The sequence below is a fragment of the Mus caroli genome, chromosome 5, assembly GCF_900094665.2.
Source record: "Mus caroli chromosome 5, CAROLI_EIJ_v1.1, whole genome shotgun sequence".
NCBI classification, from domain to species: domain Eukaryota; kingdom Metazoa; phylum Chordata; class Mammalia; order Rodentia; family Muridae; genus Mus; species Mus caroli.
The window spans coordinates 33268852-33296335 of NC_034574.1; the positions used below are offsets into that span (position 1 = coordinate 33268852).

Genomic DNA, 27484 nt, shown 5'->3' on the forward strand with positions numbered 1-27484 from the left:
GAAGGAAGGAAGAAAGAAAGAAAGAAAGAAAGAAAGAAAGAAAGAAAGAAAGAAAGAAAGAAAGAAAGAAAGAAAGAAAGAAAGAAAGAAAGAAAAAGAAGACATCCCAGGAGAGGATGACACACTGGAACCTGAAAAGTCTTCACCCAATGGGCAAAAGTCTGCTAGCCTATTCAGGGCCAATAAGCTCAGAGCCCTTGAGTGTATGTGACTACTTGTCCTCATCCCATAACCGATTGTCCCTGTCAGCTTTTCTGAGACCCGCTGTAGAGCCCTGATGACAGGGAGCCCATGAGAGTATCAGACACTAGCAGGGATCAGCAGAAGGGACTCCTAAAGCACAGAGCAAGTCAGAAGGGGCCTGCCAGGACACTCAGCCAGTGCTGGCTCAGCCCTCATTTCCAAGGTGACTCCAATCTTCCCTCCACCTCTCTGAAGCTATTGAGTTCATCTACTCAGCGGCCAGCTTATTTCTTGCATTTCCCTTTGAATGACAGGCGAGGCCAAGCCAGGCTGCTCAGTTTGAGGAGGCTTGTGACTAGAAGACCATGCAAAGAGAGTGATCTGTGAAAGGTCAGAGGGAGCAATCAATGGGTGAGGAGTGTCAAGAGGCACAGATAGGGTCTGTTTGGATGTCATGGAATGTTCTGAATGTATATGGGCTCTGGTGGTATCATTTTGTGAATATTCTAAAAACCACAGGGTTTTTACTATAAACTGGTATGCAAATTATATTTCGCTGATCCATTTTAAACCATGGTAGAGAACAACGGACAGTCTGTCGGTTCTGCCTGTGCATTCTGCATTCACCACCCACCGTGGGTTGAAAATATTCAGGGGGAAAAAAACCATATTTGTGTTGAATACTCACAGACAGACGTCTTTCTCTGTCACCATTCCCTAAGCAATATGGTGTAACAACTATTTACATAGCATTTGCATGGCATTAGGTATTATAACGAGTCTCAAGATGATGCGTAGGTTACATGAAAATATCACACAGAAGCATTCTGAGAAGAAGCAGTAAAAACCACCATAACTAAGGCAGGCCTTTCAGCCTGGCCCATGGTAACCCAGTGAATGGCAAAGAACCTTGCTCTTGAGCAGGTGGCTCAGATCTGAATTTGCTTATATGCCAATCACTATGGCCATGGACAAGTACCCTAAGCTGCCCTAGGAGGGGCCTCAAGGTCACCAGAGGTGCCTTGTTTGGCTTGACAGGAGCTGGAGTCAGGTGAGCTGGATTTGACCATCTGTCTTTCTGATGCAAGGGGCCATCCATGATGTTCCTTGGCAGTATACCAACATGAGCCAAGAATCTCAAGCTGCAGTGGCATCCAACAGCTGCCTTCTCTATCTGGAAACAAATGAGAGTGGGTGGGGCTTTCTCATGCACTGACCAGTTTCAGTTGCTACTCCTAGAGGGTAGCCTCAGACTCAGGCTGTTTCTATGTTTTACATGTTTTAAAAACATATAATTCAAGGTAACCATATGAAAACAAATACTGCATTCTCTCTCTCACGTGGATCCCAACTTCTAGCCATGCACCTGGATGGGAGTAAATGTTGATAAAAACTAGGAAACCAGAAAGAGTCCCAAGAGAAGAGAAAAAAAAAAAAGGCTTTAAGGGAGGGCTTTTAAGTGTGAGTGTGTGGGCAGTGCAGGGGTACATATGAGGAGGAAAGAGAGTACAGTGGACAAAGGGAATGGGAGCCTAAGGGATGGAGATGAGGGAAAGATGGTAAGGGGAGTTAAGCAAAACAAAGTCTGAATGGAAATGGCATGAAAAAACCTGCTACTCTGTTAACTGATCAGACAACTGCGTATTGTTCTCCCTTAGGTGGGATTGAGGCAGGTGCCACAGGTGTCAGCACTGGAGGGGCCAGTAAGGGCCTGAGACAATGGGAAGGGACACAGGGCCCCAGATCAGTGGCTTTATGTCAGGGTCCTTGTACCCATTGTCCCCAGGAGCACAGATGTGGGTCATCTTGTCTAGCAAGACGATGTTTAACACCCCAGTGGGGAAGATCTGTGGGTGTTTCTAATAACTATGTCTTGCTCCGTCAATTGCAAGGCTTCTGTTTTAAAAATAGGCTTCTAGGTCCTATTTCTCCCAAGCTATAGACTTTATAAAGTCTTTAGTTCTTTTTATATAATCCCCTCCTAGACTACAAGAAGGCCACCATTTTGAAGTACAGTAGGCATCATGGATCTCAGAGTCAAGTTCCTTTTTTTTTTTATTTTTATTTATTTATGTATTTATTATATGTAAGTACACTGTAGCTGTCTTCAGATACTCCAGAAGAGGGCATCAGATTTCGTTAAGGATGGTTGTGAGCCACCATGTGGTTGCTGGGATTTGAACTCGGAACCTTTGGAAGAGCAGTCGGCACTCTTAACCACTAAGCCATCTCGCCAGCCCCAGAGTCAAGTTCTAGTGTTGTACAACACCTTGTGTCCAGGGATCCCAGAGAAATGGAGCAGGGGACCTGAAGGTGACCAGGCCACACTGGCTACTGGTGCAGGCGGCTTTGGCTGTTACTGAATGTGAAACATCATGATGTTGCCTATCTTCAAGGCTCTTTAGAGATGCCAAGGGCATTCTTTATATCTCTTCATACTCACGGTCTGTGCATGGGAGGCTGTCAGTGGGATGAGTTCTCTACACAGCTCCATGAAAAACTGAATTGCTTTGTTTTTCAGTGTTCTTTTTTTCCAGGTGACTGGGTTTCCCAAGAGTCACCCCTAGTCTCCCACCTTGATGTATCTGCCAGTGCTTGAAGCATGGGAGGTGCTTAGCATGTGCTGGTAGACTGAATGTGTTGGGCGAGGTGACGGGTGACATGGATGTAGCTGATAGACCCCCCTCCCCCGTGAGATATTCTTGACATATTTGTTTTTAAACTTAAGCTTTTCTTACATGGCATCTTATTAAAAAAGAGCTGACACTTTATAGTAAGATGATGGAGATCCCCCTAGGCAGCACTCTTGGGCTTCAGCTCTATTGGAAGAAACTTAAACCCTGAATGGTCGGGAATGCATAGGAGATGCCTTGAGAAGTTGGGGGACTAGCTGGATGATGGGTTAGCTCTTCTGACCCCTGCATAGGCTCATCCCTTGTTATTGTCCCTCTGTTCAAAGCAAAACAGAGCTATAGCTCTCTCAGGCCTGGCAGTTGCTAACCTAGCTAGGGAATTTTTGTGTCGGTTCTATTAGGTGAAATCTGTCCCCTGAGCAGAATTCATCAGTCATCACTCAAACCCAGCTCCAATGGCTCATAACAACACAGCAGGGACTCCATCAAAGGAAGATACAGGTGCAGGTATCAGGCAAACTGTGAGCTAGATGCTGTATGCAAAGCTGGGCCACCCTGAGAAGGTGGCTTTGCTGCACATCTGAGTGATCTCAGAGTATGGAGGAGCTGGGCCTCAGTTGGCAAAGAGCTCCATCAGCGGTGACTACAAAGTCTGTGACTTTGCCACTCCCACCTCCAGCCACATCCCAAGGAAGGGCCCTGATGGCCACAGCTTCACAGTGCCCTGGGATACAGCATGGCCACCTGAGTGTGGCATAGCAAGCAATCTTTCCCCTCCTCCAAATTGCTCTCCAAGAGCCTGTTCCGTCCTCTAAAACGTCTGCATTCCTTATGGCCATATTTGTTTTAGATATTTTTGGTGTGCATCCACGGCCTGATTCTATTTCTACAAAAAGAAAGATTCTTTACAAGTTTATGTTATTACCCCATTTCCCTCTGTTATTGATAATGGTATGATGATCCACAGACATGTCCCTCGTATGCTAAGTCTTTGCCAGGACCTCACGTGGGGACCCCATATTCCTATACATGCAGTGCTTATCCCCTCCTGTCCACCACTGTCTCCTGCTTCCAGAAAGGGTTGCTTGTCTTCTGCCTTGCTTGGCTCTCAAGACAAGCCTCTGTTATTCCCATTTTATAGATAAGGAACCTGAGGCTAGGGGGCTGCTGGGAAGTCTTACAGCAAAAGCTATTCATAAATCAACTTTATTCTACTCCTATTTGAAAAAGAGTCAGAATCCCACACTGGTTTTAAAGGTCACTGACCCTGTGAACCACTCTTAGATGGGACATTGTTGACAATGTTTGTCCCTGTTTGGACAGATTTACTGAGTCTTTGGCATCCCTGCTAGTTCTCCTGGTTCTCAGCTGAAGAAGCCAAGGTGCCAGAGAATTTTCTACCCCATTGACAATTACACTCCCTATATACACTATAAATTATACACTATAAATACCTGTGGGGGTGGGGCTGAACCCTGGCAGGTGGTCATCAGCTCTGTCCCCATAACCTCTGCTGTCCACAGGGTCAAACAGGCCACTGTGTAGCTGTACCCTGCTGAGGCACACCCAGATTCCATGACTATAATTGTAAAATCCTCTCTCTTACTTCCTAAGGAGTTAGCTACTTGCTGTTCTCAAAGCCACTCTCCTTGGAATTGAAACCTGTGATTAATCCCTTCGCCAGCCTCCTGTTTTTCCAGTTGAATCGCCTTGGCTTCTGAGTCCCATTGTTCTCTTTACCCCTCTCTGATCAGCAGTTCCCAAATAGAACTCAAAGTGAGAAGGCTCACAAATGCAGCAGGACACTGAGGGATGCTTGCAGATGTAGCAGACTTGTAGGGATGCACACAGACTCCCTGTACAGATTGGGTTTCTCCTTAGTAACTGAATTTCGGAGATCCATTAGGTTTGAGGTTTGATTTCAGATGAGGCTGAATCTACTCATTCATGCTCCCGTGACCTTGGATGTCATCTGGGGATACTGGAGTCCAAGGTCAGAGGAAGGCTGTGGAATTAGATCCAAGTTTACATTGTGATTCTTCTGCTCCTAGCTATGGGATCTCAGACTTGCTCTTTATTGGACCAGTTTGCTCAGCTGGAAAATGAACCTGGTTCAACTAGCCTGTATGATCCATACTAACTCAAGAGCTGGTCTAAGGTTGCATTTGCTGCCCCCTGCCCCAAGCCCAGGGACTGTAGCATCTGGATTGGGTATATGGAACACATCTCAGGACCGGGTATGAGCCAAGGAGTTGGAAAACAGACACACTCTAAGGGCCTTGCCCCTCCTCAATTCTCTCTCTCTCTCTCTCCCTCTCCTCTCTTTCTCTCCCTGTTTTTCTCTGTGTGTCTGTTTGTTCTCTCTCTCTCTTTCTCCCTTTCTCTCCCCCTCTCTCTGTCTCTCTGTGTGTGTCTCTCTCCCCCTCCACTGAGGGTTTCTATCCAGCTACCTGGAGCCCACACCTCTGAGCCCTTTGCTGCAGCTCAGGTCTGGAGAGATGACTCAGCACTGCCTGTTCCTCTAGAGAACTCTCCAGGTTCATCCCCAGCACTCACATGGCAGCTCACAACTGTCTGTAGCTCCTGTTCCAGGGGAATCCACCACACCAGGCACGCACATGGTGCACATATCTGTGCACGCAGGCAAAATGTCCATACACATAGAAATAAATAAATAAATCTTTCAAAAGGAGAAGATGCCTAGATGCCTGTTAATTTCCTTTCTCCTTTGTGTGTTCCTACTGTCAATCAGCCCTCACCTGAAACCTAGCAACACTGAAATGAGTACCTGCCTCAGTTTCTCTGATAAACTAGATGGCCTCTTGGATGCTATGATACTGCTATCTACCTTTCTGTCATGCCTTTGACTCCTCCAAGCTTGTGCCTTGCCCAACCAGCTCACTGTGGTATCATAAGCCCAGTGCTCAGTGATTCCGTAGGGCCACTAGTGGTCTGCTTCACAGACTCTTAGCTTCCACCTCCCTCTATCCTGCCCTTCTTCAGCACATGAGGTCAATGGCCATGGTCCCCCCCCCTCCCCGCCCCCCAGCCTTCATCCCAGGAGCACCTCACATCCTCCATGCCTCTAAGCACACTACTCTCAGGACACTCTCTTCACAGTTTAACTCTTAATGATAAAAATACCCTGATCCTTCAACCCATTCCACCATTATACCTTTATTCCCAGACATTCTCAGAAGGAAGTGGGAGGATCTGGGGCAGTGATGGGTCAGCAAGGCAGCAGTAGGGCATCCTAGCCTGGGCCTTATGCCTCTAGCATTTCTCATGCCATCAGTCTCCCAGCTTCTCGTATGCTCTTGGTTCTCAGAGATGCAAAACACACACACACACACACACACACACACACACACACACACTAAACCTGTGAATAAATGAATCCTAGAAGCACAGGCTTGTGGTCTTCATCATCTATGACCAATTTCCCGAGATGCTCTGAGAGTCTGTTCTATGGAGATACTGCCTATCCAGGAATCTGAAAAAAGAGACAAGCTCTGATTGTCCTATTCTCCTGACTCACTAAGTCCAAAGTCTTAGTAGGAAGTAGAGTCAAAGTCTGGATGGACAGTGTCCTATCTGGCTTTAAGGTCACATCTCCCAGTGTGACTTTCTGTCCTAAAGTTCTATTACATACTGCTACTTGACAAGTTGGTGTAGCCACCAGGAGCTAGGTAAAAGAGACAAAAACTAGCCTACAGTACAGGCTTGGCCTGGCATCTAGTTACCAGTAACACTCAGTCAAAGGCAGCCATTGCTACCACTTTACACACCTCAACAAGACTCAAGTGTGGTTACTCTTTGAGAGACTTGCTTAAAATCTCATCTGAGATACAGAGATATTCATACTTCCGAGGCTGTAATCTACCTAGCCAGACTTTTCCCACACAGTCCTAGTCTTTCACCTTGCCCAGACTGTCCCCAAGGTTGCAGCTGTAGCTCCAGGTATTGAGTAAGCCACTGGAGCACGCTGGATGGTGGGGGAGACAAGGAGAGGCCTCTTTCTGTCTCTTCCCCTCACCAGAGTACAGCAACCACCTTGCCTAGGCCAGCACCCATTCTACAGACTCACATACTCTTGTAAGTGCAGGTAGCAGGGATTACATTGGCCTTGCTAGTTGCTCACACAACCATGCTCTCCCACAAAGCCTGATCAGTAAAATAGAAAGTGTGAAGTGGAAACTTAAAGGTTCTTTGGAAACTCCGTTGTGTTGGATGGTGTTTTGCTGGGAAAGACAAGTGAAGGAGTGTTTTCCTGAAGTGGGCACAGGTCAAAGGCTAAGGCAGACTCGTGAAGGGACATTTGGCTGAAGCAGACACAAGCGAAGGGATGTTCTACTAAAGCAAGCATGTGAAAGGACACGTGATGAAGGAGTCTTTGCTAATGACACACATGTATTGGCCCACCTTACACTGCACAGTTTGAGCTCCATTTTTGTCAGGACTTCATGGAAAGAAACACACCAAAACACTTCTGGTGGTGTGCTGCAGTTTCTTGCCACTTCCACAGACTTGGGCTGATTGGCAAAGTAATGTCGGTTGAGACAGACACACATGCTGAGGCAAGGTTGTGAGGGACACTTGATGTTTAGAAGGAGTATAAAAAGGACTCAACTGACAGTGAATGAGGCTGAGCTTGGCTTGCATATAGAGTTGACTGCAATGCTTGTTGGTCTTGTGTCTTCACTGATCTTTGCTTCACTGAGAGAGGCACAGCTGAGAACTTTATCTAGTGTTCCTGTTGGCCCTGGTCCCTCCTGATGACTCGAAGCCTGGCTAAGGCCTGGCTGTCTCTGCTAGGCAGTGCCACTACTGGTGATTTCATGTTTGCTATCTTGACTCTGCTGAACTTGACTGCTAGTATATCTGTGAATTGTTTGCGAGTGGATCAAGCTGCTGCTGCTGACCTGTGAAGTGAACTGCTAGTTTCCTGACAATGCAGATGAGACTTTCTCCAAAGAACCTTTCTAGACAGGTTCACTTCTCCATAGCCTTTCTTTCCCACCACCTCTGGTGAGTGGTGGGCCAAAAGGGAGGTTAAAGCATTTAAGAATCATCATTAAAAGTAGGCTTTGAAAAAAATAAATTTATAGTAGTGTCTGGATCCTGCCTCAATTTCTCAATGATCAACAAATTGGGCCAATGCTAGCCATTTACAGTCTCTTGAGCACTGTCTAGAGATTCAGATTCAAGAGGCCTGAGGTGCAGCCTGGATCAGGATGCTCTGAGAGTACTGCAGGCACTGTGATATACAACTACCTGCACCCACAAACCACTGCTCTGGGGATAGCAAGAGCATAATGGGGCATTCAAGCAAGGTAGGGAGCTGTGGTGGCCTCAATTCCCCATTTAAGGAAAGCTTCAAGCTTTCTTTAGAGTGTTGTCTGGTCCAGCATTTTATAATTGGATTATTTTAAAATCTGTTTGTTTATAGGTTTTCAGTGTACCCTTTGTGTATTTCACAGTAGATAGGGGCTTACAGAAAAAGAGGAAACTTGCCACAAACAAGGTAGTCTATGCACGTTTAACTTTGATTTATAAACTTGGACATTGACAAGCAAGGTAACCGTGAGGGGGAGAGGTTGGACTGGTGACAATTGTGGAATGCGACTTTCAGCCCAGTGTTGAAGAGAGAATAACAAAGTGGGACATCCTTCTGTGGGGGGACCCAGAAGGATGCAAGGCATTCACTCTAGAGACTTATAACAAAGGGGCCACAAAAAATAGACTGGGAGAAAGATCCTCAAAACCCACATCTCCCACACCAGCAGCTGCCCTGCTCCCATGGGGGTGCATTTGCCCAATCAGTGGACCTGTGGTAATTACATTCATGGGGCAGACCAGGCCTGGCATCAAAGCATGAGGCTGGTAACAAGAACACAGGCTAAGTGGACAGCCGCTGCAACGCCAAAGAAGTCAAGAGAGAGTCTAATACATTTGAAAGCCCTCATCACCTACAGTGGACCTGGGTTCCCAGATGGGTGTCTTCTGCTCTGGTAAGAGAAGACTGACTTTTGGCAAGGGGATGAGGGGGGCAGAAAACAACCTGCTGATGCAGGTGTGGTCACCATAGAAATGGTGGATACAGTTCCTGTGCATGCTCGTCCCAGCATCCTGCTCGGCGGTGTTTTAAACGTGAAGAAAAGCAGCAGACATTTGAAAGAGTCGCTAGCACAGAGGGGAGAGACAAAAAGAACTGGAAGAAAGAGAAAGGGTTCTGCAGCCAGAGACACGATGCAGGGGAGCAGCAGCCTCCCTGTGGAAACAAGCACAGAGGGAAAGGCCTCAGATATCAAAACTAAGACCATCACAATGCATAATGCATGGGGAGGGATGGGATGTGGGCAATGGACGCATGGAGCATTGGAGTGGGGATGTCCCATTCAATTGAGACATTGTCTCCAAAAGATTGGGCTATATGGAAGCCTGCACTCTTAATTAGTGACTGATGTGAGTGGGTCCAGCCCATTATGGGTGGTACCCCTGGGCTAGCCAGCCTGGGTGCTATAAGGAAGCAGGCTAAGCAAGACAGTAAATGGTATTCTTCCATGGCTTCTGCTTCTGTTCCTGCCTCTAGGTTCATGCCTCGAGTTCCCATCCAGACTTCCCTAAATTACGGACTGTGTTCAGACATGAGAGCAGAAATTAACCCTCTTCTCCTTAAGGTGTCTCTAGCCACAGTGTTTATCATAGCAACTGAAACCCTAAGACAATCAAGAGGAAGTTGGAGTGAGGCAAAACGACAGGGCCTCTCCCAGGATGAACCTTCCAGTGGAAGCCGTCTGTGTGAACACTCAGTGGATGAAGAGAAGCTTTGCTGAGAGCGGTGCACGGGCTCAGCCTCACACCTCCATCCCTTCCAGAAGAGCCAGGGAAAGTGTCTTTCTATACATTGTTTGAGTTGCATCTTCCTTGAGGCAGATGGTGGAGACGTAGAGGAGGGAACAAGGATTCTCAGTGTAATTAATGCCAGAGCAGTGTGGGATGTGGGAGAGCCAGGCCAGTCTAGGGAAGGAGAGGAAACTGCATGGTCTTAGAGATGAGAACAGATCAACATGGGATTTTAGACTCCCAGATCTGGGACTTCTGAATGCAGGCGGGGAAAATGCCTCCCATTTAATGGTCATTACAGTCAGTTTGGCATGATGGCTTGTCAGCTGTGGATCCCAAGTGAGGACACAGCATCTCATTTAATGGATTCCAGGTGAGGACACAGCAGCTCATTTAATGGATCCCAGAAGAGGACACAGCATCTCATTTAACAGTTCCATTGGCTCCGTGGAGTGTAGGTGAACTTTCATTTTACAAACACAGATTCTGAGCCTCAGAGAGCTGAAGTTGCTTGTCTAGGTCACACAGCTGGAGAGAAGCAGAGGCCAGGCTCTCTCCTACAACTTCCCAACATCCAGTTAAGCTCAGTTCCCACCGTGTACATGGGAGAGCAGCTGGCCTGCCCGTGTCATCCATGGGCACTGTATCCTAGGTGTGGTTACTGAAGCATTCTCAGTTGTCAAATATATTAGACTCTCTTGATTTCTTTGGTTTTGCACTGGTTGTTCCCTCGGCCTGGAACTGTGTTCGCCTTCCCTTCCACTGAGTGGTTGTCCCTCACACTACAAGGTAGATGCCACCCTCTCTAGAAAAATTTCCATTGCATTTGACCCCATGGCTCTCCCACTCCTGGGTTCTTTTATGGCCATGCAGGTCACTCCTCTGTGTTCTGACACTTGCTTTTCTAAACCCTGAGGTGTCCTGCCTGCAGAGGCTTTCCCTGACTCCTCTCTGTAGGGTCCAGTGTGCTAAGACACCCAGAAAAAAAAATGAGAAGAATCGTGTGCCTATGGAAGGCAAGGGTTATGGATGCCCGGAACCTGCCATGGTCTGAAGACCCATTCCAGTGGTCATGGGCCTTTATGAGTCAGAAATCTCAGGAGCACTGGTTCAGCTGCAAAGAGGCAGCAACTTGGGAGACAGTTTGCAAGAGAGAGCAGTGCAAGGGGCGTGGTGGCCAGAGTGAAGGCACAGTTGTCAGGGGCTTGTGACTCACTTCCAGAATCTAACTCCCCCGTCAAAGCCATGTCCTCAAAGGGCAACTTTCCTAATCATTTCCCCTGTGGCCCTTCAGAGATAGGATAGCTGGGTTCAGACAAGCTTCAAAGGCTTCCTTTACAATTCCATTTGACACGACTTCAAGAACTGTTAAATTTATCTTCGCTTCCTTTGCTTCCCTTGCTTGCAGACAGAGCTGCCACGGCTGTGCTGTCTCTGGAGGTAAAGTACCCCCACTGGAGGCATGAATCACCAAATCAGAAGTTCAGGCAGCCAGGAGCCTCAGAGCTAAATCGTCACTGAGACTGCCTTTGATGTACAGAGGACTGGAAGTCAGGAGAGGTGGTTCACCCCAGAGAGACAGCACGAGCACTTGGTGGCCAGTAGGAGTTGGCTATTCACCTCCCAGTCCGTAACACGGGGCAGATATCATAGTTTCTTTTCTATTACTGTGAAGGTACAGCATGACCAAGGCAACTTACAAAAGAAAGCATTTAACCAGGGGCTTGCTGACAGTCTCAGAGGGTGAGGTCATGACCATCACGGTGGGGAGCATGGTGGAGAAGGCAGGCATGGCCCCACACCAGTAGCTGAGGGGATACACTTTTAGACAACTGTGAATCAAATGAAAGAGCTAACTGGGAATGTCATGGAGCTTTTGGAACCTCAAAGCCCACCCCCAATGACATGCCTCCTCCAATAGAGACACGCCTTCTAACCCTTCCCAAACAGATCCACCAACTGGAGACCAAGCATTCAAATATATGAGCCTATGGAGGCCATTCCCATTCAGACCAGTACGGTGGGGCCCTGTTGGATTCTCAGAAGCACTAGAACATTCAATGTCAAAAAGGTGGCTTTCCTCCCCCTCAAGGGGGCAGACTATGCCTTTGGATCTATGATGATACAAAGGAGACATTTGATCATGTGTTCTGGAAAGTAAGAAAGGCGAATAATCGCTTAACTAGAATGTGGAATGAAGAGAGTTAGAGGACGGAGTCTTTTGTGGGAAAGGCTAATTTTAGTGCCTGGCAGGAGAGAGGGTGCCTGAAGAAGAGCCCTGCCCTCAGGACCTTGAAGGATGACACAGTCAGAGGAGAGGGAAGGATGCTGGAGGGGAAGCACAAAGGCAAGTTCCAGGGCTCAGGGATGGCCCGGGGATGAGAGCCCATATGTCTAATGGGGAAATTTGAGGGCCGAGTGCTATTTAATAATGGCCTTTAGACTCTGATGTGACATTAAGAATACAGAAGTGGGTCAAGGGGTGCTTGCCTTCCAAGCTTGATCCCATAGGCACAGCGTGGCATGGGGGAGTGGTTCTTGGGGCTTGCTGGTCTACTATCCTGGCCTGCTTAGTGAGTCCCAGGCCAGTGAGAGATGCAGTCTAAAAATAAAAAGATGGACATTGCCTACAGAATGACAACTAAGTGGTCCTCTGTCATGAACATACACACATGTCATATACACAAATGTACCCCCCCACACACAAACAGATATGTATAACATGTACACATACATGTCCACATAGACAAAGAGAGAGATACAAAGACAGAGAGAGAGAGACTGACAGACACACATAGAATGAGAATACAAAGGCGTATTCACAAACAACAGATTTGGTATTTTCCTGGGCTATAGAAGCAGGTGAGGGGTGCTCTCATGTGAGAATCTTCCTTTTACCAAAGAAAGGTGTAACTTTCAATTCAGGGAGACTAATGGCTCTTCTATTAGGTACAGAGACTTGAAATAAATTCCCCCAGGTGAATATATTCTTGACCTCCCCCACACCCCCCAAAAAGTTCTCTCCTCCCTGATTTCAGCGAGGCATGCTGGGTGCTAACTCAAAAAGTTCACTGAGAACAAGAGCTTTCATGCCCTTGGGGTGGGGTTCACTTGAGATAAATGGAGACTAAAAGAGGCCATCATCACCTAGGGTTCTGTGCTCTAGGGGGCTCCTCTTGATCTCTCCACAGAGGAACCAGAGGTTCTACTAAAGAGATGTAGGCTGAAAGCCAGGATGCTCCAACTACTGCCTCATGGCCATAGGCACTAGAGTCGAACCACTCCCAAAATGAGGTTTCAACCTGGACAGAAATTAAAGCTACTCATTCTTAGTGCTGAGCATGAACTGAGTGACAGCTAATACCAACTCCACACCAACTGCATGTCTGCACCAAGAGACCTCTGTGTATTTCCTGATATGTGAAACATCCATGGAAGAGACACCACCATTAGCCATTAGCCCTACTATATCCATAAGGAGACATGCTCATAGAGGTTCAACAACTTACTCAAATCCCCTCAGCCAGTGAGTGACAGATGAGATGCAGCTTGGGGCTGTCTGACATGAGACACTGTAGCTGTCCTGTGGTGACTGCCTGGGACCCGTCCCTGTAAGGTCGCTCTTCTGTGACAGATCACACTCGTCCGTTATCTCTGCTTTCTAATACCATGGGTAATTTTTCTGATTTAAAAGTCTTTTGTTATTTTACAGTAATTATTTTGCTGGGACAATCACTTTCCATGCTGGGTCTGCATCTATTGCACTGAGAAGAAACTATGCTTCTTAGGCAAACGAACATGGAGGGTTTACAGAGCTCATCGCAAACTGACCTCAGAATCAACCTTCCTGGTTCCCCGAGGGAGGCGCTCATGAGCTACTTTATAAAAACAAAACAAAGCACAGTGAATGGCAATAAAAAAAAAACATCAGAGCTACATGGGATTGAAGACGAAGACATTGCCCTGAGTAGTTTGACTTAACTACAATCAAAAGGACATATTATTTAGGAAACCATCTCTCAAGAATGTGGCAAACTAAAAGTTCTAGGAGTGATGCTGTCAAATTCATCTACCAACATGTCACAGAGAGAAGACAGTGAGATGTACCTGCCAAGAGTCAGATCTTTCTTTCAAGAAACAAAATTGGAGGCAGCAGTTTGGGGTGAGGTGTTAAGGTAATCACTGAGGCTGGAGGATTGTCTTAGTGATTTAAGCATTTACAGATCTTGCTGAGGACCTGAGATCGGTTCCCAGAACCCATGCGGGAACTCAGATCATCAGATCAGGGGATCTGATGTCCTTCTGGCACTGTACCCAGTGGTGCACATAAATATATGCACGTCTTCATGCAAGCCCTTTTGAATATATATGTGTGTATGTATATATATATATATATACATACATATATATACATATATGATAGTTTCCAATAAAACTCCTATAGACTGCCACTGTGTCAAGTGACAATGGCAGCACCCTGAGGCCACAAGCAGTCATGGATGCCACTATTAAGAAATGATGGGTTGGCCGCTAATGAGGAAGAGGAGACCTCGGCTCCGAGGATGCTATCAACAGCCATCATTTCGAACTCTCTAGCTAAGCAAATGACAGACATTACTAGGAAGTAAAAAAGAGTCCCAGATCAGCATATACTACCCTGCCAATCACCAGTTTGAAAACATAATGCGGAAAAGAAATCCCACTAGTCAGGAAACAGAAGAGCTTAGGAATCACTTGCTACACAGTTACAATGTCTATTTTCTAAGTAAAGAACACAGCAGCAGTGAAGATCAGTGTGTGGCAGATAGGGCAGCTGCCTGGCTTGTGCAAGGCCCCCAACTTCCTTCCACAAGAACTGCAACTGTAGATAATAATAACAATAAGAAGGGGGCAAAAGAAATTCAGCACTCAGCACTCCAGTCACTACAACCAAATGATATAAAGGAGACCCAAAATGAGGGGGGAAACACTCTTAGCGGAAAACCAGGAACTGGACTAGAGAGTTGGTTTAACGGTTTAGAGCACTGATTGCTCTTCCAGAGGTCCTGAGTTCAATTCCCAGCAACTGCATAGTGGCTCACAACCATCCATAATGGGTTCTGATGCCCTCTTTTAGCATGTCTGATGACAGCTACAGGGTACTTGTATATATAAAATAAATAGATAATTCTTAAAAAAAAAAAAGAAAAATGAAAACAAGAAGCAACCCCACTCTTTCCCAACCAATGCATCAGTTTAATGTAATTTGGATCAAATATTCAATGGCAGTTTTGTTTGAAGTGAGAATGGTCCTGAAGACCCCAGGGAACAATGAGCAAAGAAAAGATTCCAGCTTTAACAGTAGAGGCAGTCACACAGTATTTAAAACTTGGAGGGTAGGGCAGAGAATGAGGAGGCCTCGGGAACACTAATGGGCAGTCCAGAAGCAGGAACTCGTGTGGACATGCTAACTTGACACGTGCTTAAGAGCACCTGGAGCTGAGTGGCACACGCCTTTAATGCCAGCACTCAGGAGGCAGAGGCAGGAAGATTTCTGAGTTCGAGGTCAGCCTGGTCTGCAGAGCAAGTTCTGAGATAGACAGGGCTACACGGAGAAACCCTGTCTTGAAAAAAAAAAAAAAAGCAAAACAAAACACTTCTAAAGAGCGCCTCAAACATGAATAGGGGGAGGGTTGTTGGATTTAAGGCAGAGCGTGGGGAAAATGGAAGAAAGGTAGGAGAAGGAAAGAAATGTGAATGGTTTTCATACCATGCTCTGAAGTAGCTCAAATGAGTCTAAGAGTCAAATACAAAGGCAGACACAGCTAGAGACTGGGTAGATAAGGAGCTCGCCATGCAAGCATGAGGACCAGAGTTCAGTGAGTCGTGTGGTTGGCATCTTTGGGCCGTGAAGAAGACTAGCTCTGAACTTCCAGATGCCTGGCCTGATGCCCTAGCCACAGTGGCTACCCAGAGCACATTCCCACACCTCTTCTTCACCCGTATCCCTGCCCATGGATCTTCAACCAACTTCTTCTTATCTTCACTAGAGACATGCTTTATTAACATGCCTTGTAACATGTCCCTCAGAGGAATGAAATGTCCCGTTGCCGCTGTTTTCACAAGTCTGAAGAAATCGAGACAACAGTTTAATTGATCCTGCGCTAGGATTGCTTTCTTTCTTCTGCTGCCACCCTGGTTGAGAAAGTAACTCTCACCGCTTCCTCCCTCCCTCCTTTGTGTTTCAAAGAAGCCACTGGAGTGGAAGCATCTCTCTTTGTTCTTTAAGTTTTTAAAAGCTTAGCTGTCTCAGTCTTTGAACAAATGAGAAACAGGATTAAAATAAAGAAATAAAATCCTTACACCTGAGGAACTGCCTGGGGCTCCTGCTGGGCTGGAACTTCACAAAACCTGGGAGGAGGTGAAGAAAAAGCTTGTCTGATGTCCTTTCCTGCTCAGAGGCCCAGTTTCCACCTTCACAGAGCATGGACATGAAAACACAACAAACAGATCTACCGCCATGGTGTTTACTGGGCTACTCGAACATTTTCCTAGCCAGAGTCAGCTCAGCCTAGAAGAACCAAACTGGTGCTGAGTGTTAGGGAGTGTCCCCAAGAGACAAGAGTGTTGAAGGCTTGGCCCCTACTGTAGTGTTCCCAGGGGAGGCTTTGGGAAAGTGGCTGCCTCCGGAGGGCTCTGACCTTGTGCATGGATTCACTGGGACAATGCTTTGAAGAATGTGTCTTGTTTCCCTCGGACTCCTTCTCTCTCTGTGTCTCTGTCTCTCCTTCCTTCCCTCCCTTCCTGCCTTGAGGTAAGCATCTTCCTCCACCATGTCCTTCCGACATAGACTGAGTTTCTGGAACCATGAACCGAAATAAATGTTTCTCCTTTAAAAACATTCAATAATGGTTTTTTTTTCTCATTTCTTTTTTCTTGTAGCAATAAAGAAAAGAAACTCACTCAGGAAAAGACAACTTGTAGGAAACAATATCTTCTCAGCAGGCCCAGTGAGGCAGTGGAGTGGGCGTAGTTGCTGGAGCTTCTGGCCAGAATCATGCTGATGTGTCTGCTATTCCAGGGGGAGCATTCCCAGCCTGGGAACAGAGGTGCTGCCTATGTTCGAAAGGCAATTCTGCTTCCCGGTTGCTCAGTAACCTGGGCCATTCGTCGCCACCTGAGTCCTTAAAAAGCTGTTTCTCCTCCTCTATGGCTCGTGACTTGGAATCTTGTACTACTTACTACTCTACCTGGCTTAAAAGTCAGATACCCAGAGGTAGCCCTGACTCCTCTCACAAGCTCCTAGCCACCATCACCCACTGAAGCCCTCAGATTGAGGTGTTTAAGGGGGACATTTGCCCCAAGCACCCTTGTCACTGCCACTGTAAGCCAAGCCCTTAACAGAGAGCAGACCAGGGCAATCCCTCTGGCCTTGGCTGAGATGCTGGAAAACATGAAAAAGAGTTCTAGGGGCCCTGATGCCCTCTTCTGACCTTCTGTGGTCTGTGTGCACACATATCAGGCACACAAACATAAACTCAGGAGCACACACATATACATAAAATTAACAAGTAAGATAAATCCTTAGTAACAGCCAATGGGTATTTGAAGACCACCACTAATCATCAGGAAAATGCAAATCAAAACCACTGTGAAGTATCACCTCGCACCCAATGTTATCAAAATGACTGGAGACAGAAATTGGCTAAGGCCTGAGCAAAGGGAGCCTGCCCAGGGCGGTTGGAGTACCATCCCTGGGCTTTCTTCTCTACACAAATGTTAGGGTCTTGCCTAAACTCTCCTCCCTGCTCAACAGCATCCTCTTCACTCAATCCCTTCCTTTCCCAGCAGTCCTGGACCAGACAAATCCTAACCACCCTTAAGGCTTTCACTGCACATCACTCCTTTCATGGCAGTGTCCCACTTTTTCCGGGTCTGTTGACCATTGGCTAATTGCCTCCCTGTGATTTCCATGAGTGTGGAACCCAGTCCATAGTCACAGCAGTAGCAGCAGCAGCAGCAGCCACCTGGCACACAGCAGACAGGGATCTCTACAGACTTGCAGAGGGACTGACTTAAACTTGACAGCTCTGGACCTTAGTACATTGAACCATCACCAAGATGCACTCCACAGGAGGGAGGAAACACAAAAGCAAACAGAAGCCACAGAACAAGAGAGAGCATGGCACACGGTGCTCTGAGGACACATTTGCTGGTGATGTGTTCCCAGAGGAAATGGTGTTTTAGTGGGACATGGGGATTTGGGACTCTGGGCCATGCCCCCTACCAAGAAGGTTGATGGAGAAGGGGTGACCTGCCAAAGTTCACACTGCTCCTGCAGTTTTGTGAAGATGAGACTATATTTGGCATGCTCCTTGCTGGACTCCAGCATCCAACTCATTTGTTAACTGAGAAAGGGCAGAGGTTCAAAGAGAACCCGGGATAACAGAAAGTCTCGGATACTGACATCCAAAAGATTAGAGTTTAGAGCACAGTAAGGCTTAAATAAATATACCTTAAGGCTCTAATAGATATAAGGCTCTAGCAAGTATACTATCATTGGAGAATGAGTATACTATTTGTTGGCTTTAACATACACTTTTATATTGTAAGGGTTCGGGCTGTGGTTGTAATATTGTTTTTATCATCACTAACAAATGCTAACTTTGAGAACTTAAAAATATCTGTATACAGAAAGCAAATGAGTACTTTAATGTGATACTTCACTCGGCAGACAGACTGTTTCCAACACACTCACACTAATTATGGAAATTATCAGTCAGGAGACAACTGGAAATATCAAGCAAGCACTGTTTCTGGTTTTGTAAATGGAGAAAAACAAGAGTGTGCCTATAGTCACTCCAGACAGTCGGCAGAGAGGTGAGAGGTAGGCGGCTCTGAGGCTGAGATGTAGCAAGTCATGCATAATGGCTCAGAGATTCATTTAAAGGCAGTTGGGATGGTTCATCTGGTGAAAGAGCTTGCTATGCAAACCGAGAATATAGTGTGATCCCTGGGATCCATGGTAGGTTGACCTTTGACCTCACATGTGTACCTGCCATGCACACACACACACACACACACACACACACACACACGACACAGTTAAATTTTTAAAAGGAAATGTATATTTTAAGTAGTTAGAATGGTAAATTCTGTTATGAGTGCTTTAACACATGGAAATGATCAAAATAGTCAAAAGGCTTTAAAAATGTGGTACACACTGGTCAGTTGGTATCATCTTATCGTAATGAACAGCGTGCCCAACTACTGGGCCCATGGAACCTCTACTGAGTACCCAGAGCTAATGAAGTCAGGCAAGGCAGTTAGTTCCTTTTCCCTAACTCAAGCATCCCCAGACAAGCCAGCACTGGGTTCATGGCTGGGTCAGACATGCCCAGCAGACGTAATTGAAAGCCAAAGACTTTTGCCTTGAGGCCTGCATAGCTTTCAGCTCCAGTTTCTAAAGTGTAGGCAGGATCCAGGCAGGAAGCAATGGCTGGCTGGCTAGAGCATCATGGCCTGTGGGAGCACCCTCCTGGTGCTCTTGCTCATTAAGCCCTCTTGTTGCAATGCCCTGCTGCCAGAATCCAGCTGCTAGGAGCTGTTGGCATCAGGCACACTGCTTAAGTACTCAGAACAGTCCTTGGCACGAGTTAGCTCGGAGCAGAGGCATCCTGTCCTCCTTCTTCCTGCACTCATCCCACAGGAGGCCAGGAGAGGCCTTTGTATGCCCAGGAAGCATCTGGACCACTCCTACCATCACCCTCGCCCATCACTGGCCGTAGGTACTGTGGACTCGGCTTCCTTCATCAATGTACTGCTCCCTCAGCCCAGCCACTGCGATCATGCCTTCCTACTGGGCCTCTGAGCCTGCCTCGCCCTCCCCATTACAGTCTGTTCCCTCTCCATTACCTCCTCCTAGCCCCTTCTGCAATGGATCTGACCACTCCACAGCCCTGCTGCAGTGCCCCAGGCATCCTGTTCTTTTAGGTTGAAGCCTGCTGGGCTCAGTGAGCTGCTGCTTGCTGCTGGCCTTACACTCCTCAAGCATCCTTCTCACCCACGTGGCTCATGACGCCCTCACAGTCCTGGTCAGAGACACTACTCTGTCACACTTAGATCCATCTGGAGGCCTTGTCTATTGTCTCATCCTGTCTCCAGGACCTCCTCTCTCCCAGCCCCCATCACCACTATCTAACTTGTGCTTCCGGATGCTCTGGTGAGAGGTCTCACCTTCCAGAAAACCTTTCTTAGGCTCACCCCACTCTACACCAACCTGAATGAACACGCTTCTCTGCCCAGCCCACCCAAGTAAGTATGATGTTGGGCTGGGATTCTAATCCATTCCGTCTTGTTCCTCACACATCAAAGCAAAATATAAGATCACTTGATCAAAAAAAGAAGGGCTGGAGAGATGGCTCTGTGGTTAAGAGCACTGATTGCTCTTCCCAAGGTTCTGAGTTCAAATCCCAGCAACTATAGGGTGACTCACAACCATCCTTAATGAGGTCTGACGCCCTCTTCTGATGTGTCTGGAGACAGCTACAGTGTACTTACATATAATAAATAAATAAATCTTAAAAAAAAAAAAAGGAAAAGGAAAACTCTAGAGTGAGGTAGAGTTAGTGAATACCTTGGAAAGAACTCAGAACTCGAAAGCAAAAGCTACAGAACCATATATACAGCAGGAGCCTATGGAAACAATGCACCTGCAGCCAACTACACATTCAGGCACCATGCATATGTGTTTTTTTGTTGTTGTTGTTTTCTGTTTTTGAAGCAGAGAACAAAGCCTATCCAAATGCAAATTGGGCTGGTACAATGGTCAGCAGGGCAGCGGACTCAAACCTTCCAAAGGTTTGAGTTTGTTAGGTACTATTTATGTTAGGAGAAAGTGAAAGGCACCTGCCACATTCCCCCATGAATATGTAAAATACTTGAGCCCACAGAAATCACTCCTTCAGAGTTGAGTTTTCTAAAAGGAAGGTCTCCAGTGGCAGGGAGATGAAAGCTGCCATGGCTGCCCGGGGCGGCCCCACTTACCCTTCCCAGCAGCTCCGGCAGGCCCAGCAACTGTCCAGAAAACACGCCAATGCAGATGAAGATGGCAGTCACTTGGCCCAGAGAGCCCCGGATCTCCTTGGGTGAGATCTCGTTGAGATACATGGGGAGCGCGCTGAGTGCAATGCCTGAAGGAAAGGCACAGCAGTGAGATAGGCCCCGAATTGCACATCATCACCTGATGCTGCTGTGTCTCCTGACCGGTACACGGAAACCACGGGAGAACTCTCATCAGCTCACAGCGAAGACTGCTGCCCTGGGAAAGAAGCAGGATGACTCTCATTTTAAATGAGAAACGTCCTTCACAGGCTTGGGTAGTTGTACGTCTATTCCCCAGTTGGTGGCGCTGTTTGGGAAGGTTTAGGTGATATAGCCTTGCTGGAGGAAGTATGTCACAGGAGCTGCACCCACGGACAGTCTTAACACACACAGTTTGTGGCAATTTGCTTCAGTAATGACAGAAAGCTAGTATATCTCCTCACTGCAGCCTTCCCTGACCAGTGCTGGGAAATCAGTCCTCCCACCTCTCTCTCGGCTTCTTCCTCACGGAACATGGCAGTAGCTGGAAGAACAGTTGTCCCTTAGGGGACACACTGCAAGACCGTCAGTGGATCCCTGAAACTGTGGGTCACAACAGACCCTGCACAGATAAGGGCTCCCCTGTGTATGAATGACTATAGGAAGTTCAACTAATAAATTAGGCACAGAAAAAGATTAACACTAACAATAATCTACAAAATAGAAAATGATGATGATAATGTTGTTAAAAAAACACTACTTTAAACCTATAAATTATCATTATTCTTTAGCCTCCTACATTATTGTATATTTTCAGCAGCAGAAACCATGGAACTTCTTCTGTAGCTGGCATGGCTTGTGTCCTGATGGGGAACTGTACCACAGGGTGTGTGGGCAGCTCTGGGAAGGTCATGCCTGGACCATGTCCGGTACAATCTCTGACCAACCCTAAATCCCCACTTTAAACTCTGTACTCTATGTGAGTTTGTCTCCAATGCCATGCTGAATCATATATTTCTATATTTCTATATAAAAGTAGTATGCTGGGGGCTGGAGGGATGGTTCAGCGGTTAAGAGCACTGACTGCTCTTCCAAAGGTCCTGAGTTCAAATCCCAGCAACCACATAGTGGCTCACAATCATCCGCAATGAGATCTGACTCCCTCTTCTGGTGTGTCTGAAGACAGCCACAGTGTATTTACATATAATAAATAAATAAATCTTAAAAAAAAATCTCCAAATCTACTAGGGAGAAAAAGGGTGCCCTACGTTCTTAATCTGATTCGATCAATCCATGAGAACTTGGGCAAACAGTATCTTATTGATAGATCTTTCTACTTCTAGAATGTTCAGGATTACTTTTGTTTTGAAGCAGAGGCTGAGATAGACCAGGCTGGTCTTGATCTCAGTGTGTATGAAGCCTGTCAAGGGTGACCTTGAACTTCTGATCTTCCTGCTTCCCCCTCCCATGTGACATGGGCCACCATATCTGATTTTACAGAGTGCTGGGGACTGAACTCGGGGCTTTGTGAATGCTAGGCAAGCACTCCAGCCACCAACAGCATCCAGCCTCACATTTGAATTATTTATCATACGCACACAGCCAACCTAGCCCCAGTCTGGCTTTCCTCACTTCCTGTACAACTTCCTTACCTTAAACGCCCTCACTTTGCCCTCTGTGCTCTAAGGATTTGGTGAGAAGAAAGGACACGACATCTCTGGGCCTTGGCACGGCTTCAAGAGTCAGTGTTCCAGAAATCATAGTGCGTTTTAAATGTTTCCCCTATTCTTCCTTTTCTTCTGCTCCTTTCTGAATAGCTCCCAGGAAAAAGGGCCTAATCGGCATTTATTTTGAGGCTGTGGCTGTGAAAGAATTGCATTCATCTGTGAACGTGGAAATTCAGAAAGCAACAAGTGCAGCGTGAGTTGGGAGGCAGGCAAAGGCAAGGGGGAATGCGGCCGATGAAATAAGAAAACCTCCAGCAAGCAGGGTTGAGCTTTGCTGGGGAAGCTGTCGGGCAGCTCCCACCTACCCAGCCTTCCTCTGTCTTGGTTCCAATCCTGGCTCTGCCCCTTTACAAGCTTAAAATTAAACTCACAGCAGCAGCGCTCCTGACAAGAATATCCCACCATACCTGGGGTGGGTGCAGGCAGGCTTGGATTCTGCCAGACCAAGCACTTCACACATAGGATGACTTCATTCTGGCATCATCCAACCAGGGCAGCCTTGCTATTTGGTCCCTCTATGGAGCAGGGGAAAGAGACTCAGAAAGCTAGGAAAGCTACAGTGCTTGTCCCCGCTTGATATCTATCTGCTCTGCCTTGTTTGCTTCCTAGGACTTGTACCTAATTAGATGCCTTCTGCCCCCGCAGCAGGGTCCTCCCCAGTACACAGAACACAGGGCATAGTCGGTATTCTAATATGTGATGAATGAATGGAAGAATGAGCAATTAGAAGCCCAGGATCCTTGGCCGAGCTAGCAGCTTACCACCTAGAGTATAGAGTTTATAAAGAATTCATCAGAGGGTGGCATGGCACACTGTAAACCATCTGGGACTTTGGCAGTGACTCAGCTCTACCAAGCCTGGTTTTCTCAGGTTGGTTGCTACAGTGCTGTGTAGGGGAGGGTTTAACACCCCTGGCTGCCCTACTTTCTGTGGAATTCTAAAATCTTGGTATCTCCCAAGTCTATCTCAGTCCCAAGCACCTCTCTCCACTCTAGACAAGCCCTGTGAGTTTCACTGCCTTCCTCCCCAATTGCGTGAAGTCTCACCTCCATCCACGCCCATGATGAACCGTCCCACAATGAGCATCTCAAAGGTTCCTGCCCGGAGTGAGCATGCCATCAGCAACGCTGCGGAAATGGCAAATCCATTGTTGACCAGCAATGTGGACTTCCTGGAAAGAAAAGAGAGCCAATAAGGACAATGTGCTGTGAGGTGTGACAGTGTCCTTTCTCCCACAAACAGAGAAGCCAGTTGCTCCAGAAGGCAAACATGGGCTTAGGAATTGAGGTCACAGTCTGTCCCTCACTCCCACTCTTGGCTGTATGACCTTGAACCTGGCATCTACTCCCTGTGTCCAGGTTCACAGTGGGGTAGACAAGGGGCACCGCCAACTTGAAGGCCATTAATTCCTTGTGGTAGGAATTGATTTCATCAATTCTGAGTTTTATTTAACATTTTTAAAAGACAAGTTATGATGCAGGAGCTTGGCTAAGTGCAAAAACAGAAACCACTCGGTATTCTAGTGGGAAGACCATAGCATGTGGAGTCAGATAAACCATGATAAAAGAATGATTCGGGTGCAGACTCTGAAAGGGGCGTGGTACTACTCTGTGGTGCTAGTGTCTTTGGGGCTTGGGAAGGGAACCCTGAGGAGCTGGCTTGTACCTCCTCTCTGCTGGGCACTTGCTCTGCTTCTGGGGACTGGGGACAAAAGCTGGAGCTGGAATGGGTAACCAAAGGCACTCAGGCAAACAAACAAACAAATCCGGGAGGTGCGGTGCCTAGACAACATCTGGGCAGCCAATAGTGGCATCCTACTGTTCCAGCTGGCAGACTTGGCCCTCTGTTTCTCTTCCCTTCTTCCCTCCTCCCTACATCTCTCACTTTCTCCTTCTCCCTCAATAAAACAATCATATTTCTTAATACTCGACAGGCAGCTTAGATTTAATGAGCTACAGTTTTAGATGTAAAGCTAGATTGGAACCATCTAGCATTGCCAGAGAGACTCCCCTGGTAATCGTTACTTTCACCGCTGTGGTTCGGGACCGCTGTCTGTTTCAGGAATGTGTCCCTAGGCCCTCACAGTTGAGATTCATGCCTCACTGTGGGGGCTGGATTCCTGTTCCTGGGATAGCTCTGTCTTTGAGGAATGAGGAGGCTGTTTTCTTTTCCTCACTTACAGAACCAACCCAGCAGCTCCCATTTATTCAAGCCTTGCTGTGTGACAGGCCCTAATCTAAGCACCCAACCTAATCTTAGTTCTTGGAGCAGTCTTCTGAGGCAAGTGCTCTTAGACGCTTATGTCATACAAAGTTAGCCAGGACCCTCAGACATTAGAAGCTTGCTGTGAGTTGTGAAGTTGAAGAGTTTGGAAAGCAGCCTACCCCACCCTTAACCCCCACCCCCAAAACCCCATTAAATGAATTAAGAAGCATGAAAATTGTTTCATAAATTACAAGAAGCAAGGGAATTTCAAGAGTTGGTTTCCCTTTAATAGTTAAGTTTCTTGAGCTCTAAGAGAGCTCTCTCTGTGACTTCTGCCTCATTTCGGCATCTGAGCTGCATTCTCTCCCTTTCTGCATCTCCCTGGGCAATACTGCAGCTGCTGGCTTTTGCAGCTGTGGCTATGGTACCAAGACACACAGCAGCATCCTACAGCAGCAGATGGCTGAAACAGCCCAAGTGCTCACCAACAGTAAACTAAGTTGTAAGTCCATTCCCTTGGGTATCAGAGGTAGCTTTCTATACTCGGAGGTAGCAAGAGCTCTGAGAGAGAAGTAAAGAAGAAATGTGTAGAATTTGGTGCAAACCATGTAGTGATCTATGTGGAAAAGAAGTGTGACTATGTATGTGTATGCTTGTATATGTATCTGTGCATGTGTCTGTGTGCATTGCTGTGTGTGTGTGTGTGTGTGTGTGTGTGTGTGTGTGTGTGTGTGTGTGTGTTAGGCATGAACCCTGGAAAGACACCCAAACTTGTAATACTGGGTATCTCCAAGGAGGACTGAAGGACTGGGGGGCAAAAATGAAGAAGGAACCCTAAACTTTGTGTCCATTAGGTCCTTTAGAAAACAAAGTCATGTGGATGGACTAATTGGCCAAAATTGATGTGATTTTATTTTTTAAAACCTAATTTAAGTGGACCTTCTGATGGAAAACCAGTTATGCCAGTGATATATCAAGATGGCTAAACATGATTAGCGTGTGTGTGGTGTGTGTGGTGTAGATACATGAGATGAAGGGACAGTCTGTGTCCCAGGGCAGAGTAGAACAGTATGGGATTCATCTCTCTACTCAGAACAGCAATTACTCTAGTACTTATCAACTGTTTGCCTCTGGAATTTCCCTCTCCATATTTCATGATACAGCTGACTTCAGGTAACTGTGATGGAGACAAACAAGATCCCAGACAGTAGAGTAGTGTGCGGAACCAGAACAGTGTCTATCGCTTGCCTGTCTTTTCTCCATGCTTTTCCTTTCTCTACCTTGCTGCAGGATTGGGATGAACGGCCTCCCAAGGGAGCGTGTGGGAGTACACACACACACACACACACACACACACACACACACAGGATCCCCCATCACAGTTTCTCTGCTCCCATTACTAAGGGTGCATCTCCTCTACGACCCGGCTGTGGTCCCAGCAACTTTGCCCAATGGTATGTGACTCTGGTCTTTGGACCACAGTGAGACTGCCTTTCCATTGTGACTTTCCATCCTTGAGACAGGAGAAGCTTAGCTGTAAAGAGGAAGGAGGATACTTCTTGAAAGCACATTTTTCTCCTCATAACTTCCATTCATGGATCCAGTCTTTTTTTTTTTTTTTAAAGATTTATTTATTTATTATTATATGTAAGTACACTGTAGCTGTCTTCAGACATTCCATAAGAGGGCACCAGATCTCGTTGCGGATGGTTGTGAGCCACCATGTGGTTGCTGGGATTTGAACTCTGGACCTTCGGAAGAGCAGTCGGGTGCTCTTACCCACTGAGCCATCTCACCAGCCCCATGGATCCAGTCTTAACCCTTAAGGCCTCATAGGCCCAGCCCTGTTGGTAGATTCTTCTCAGAGAGGCTTGTCAGAGGCAATAGTTTCCCAGATCTGGCCAAACCAGTGTGCCCTCACTCTGAGAATGGAGAAGTAATAAGCCTGATGAGAAATTAAAACTCAGCTCGCTCACAGACAACCTCTCAGTGACATTACTGCCGTTAAAGTGGATGTGTGCAGCCAGAAGATGTGAGAAAGTCATAGAGTGGCCCTCAGGCTGCTCCTTAGCTTCACAAACAGCGCTTTTACACAGTCACCTGACATGGAATGACAGTGCTATACCTTGACTATGTCAGTGTGGCTAGCCAATGACAACCCAGGGGACATGCAGAGAGACAAGCTGAACTTTGAACTAAGTATTTCTGGTGTCCCCTGCTGACAATCCTTTCAGCCACAGTCACTCATACAGAGACACTGCTAAGCTACCCTTTCAAAATCTACATGGTGTGCAGCTGTCATAAAGACACTCCCTAGCAAACTGGAAGCTTTGCTATGAAGCAAGCAGAGTCTTAAACTCTGTGTATTCACTGTATAAGTTAGATTTGTTTAAAAAAAATGTGATCAGATAGGGGACTAATATCCAATATATATAAAGAACTCAAGAAGGTGGACTCCAGGAAATCAAATAACCCCATTAAAAAATGGGGCTCAGAGGTAAACAAAGAATTCTCACCTGAGGAATACCGAATGGCTGAGAAGCATCTGAAAAAATGTTCAGCATCCTTAATCACCAGGGAAAAGCAAATCAAAACAACCCTGAGAATCCACCTCACACCAGTCAGATTGGCTAAGATCAAAAATTCAGGTGACAGCAGATGCTGGTGAGGATATGGAGGAAGAGGAACACTCCTCCATTGTTGGTGGGATTGCAAGCTTGTACAAACACACTGGAAATCAGTTTGGCGGTGCCTCAGAAAATTGGACATAGTGCTACTGGAGGATCCTGCAATATCTCTCCTGGGCATATATCCAGAAGATGTTCCAAC

The 27484-nt window shown here is 46.8% G+C and overlaps 1 protein-coding gene across 7 annotated transcripts in view; it reads right to left on the reverse strand.

The window, feature by feature from the left end:
• Slc2a9 (solute carrier family 2 member 9) overlaps positions 1-27484 on the reverse strand; it is a 128173-nt gene that overhangs the window by 63130 nt on the left and 37559 nt on the right. For all 7 annotated transcript variants that reach the window (XM_021162163.2, XM_029478108.1, XM_021162164.1 and 4 more), the window contains 2 exons: positions 23497-23621; positions 20688-20833 (listed from right to left, as the gene is read on the reverse strand). In XM_021162163.2, the coding sequence (XP_021017822.1) occupies positions 20688-20833; positions 23497-23621 (271 nt within the window). The remainder of the gene's footprint in view (positions 1-20687; positions 20834-23496; positions 23622-27484) is intronic.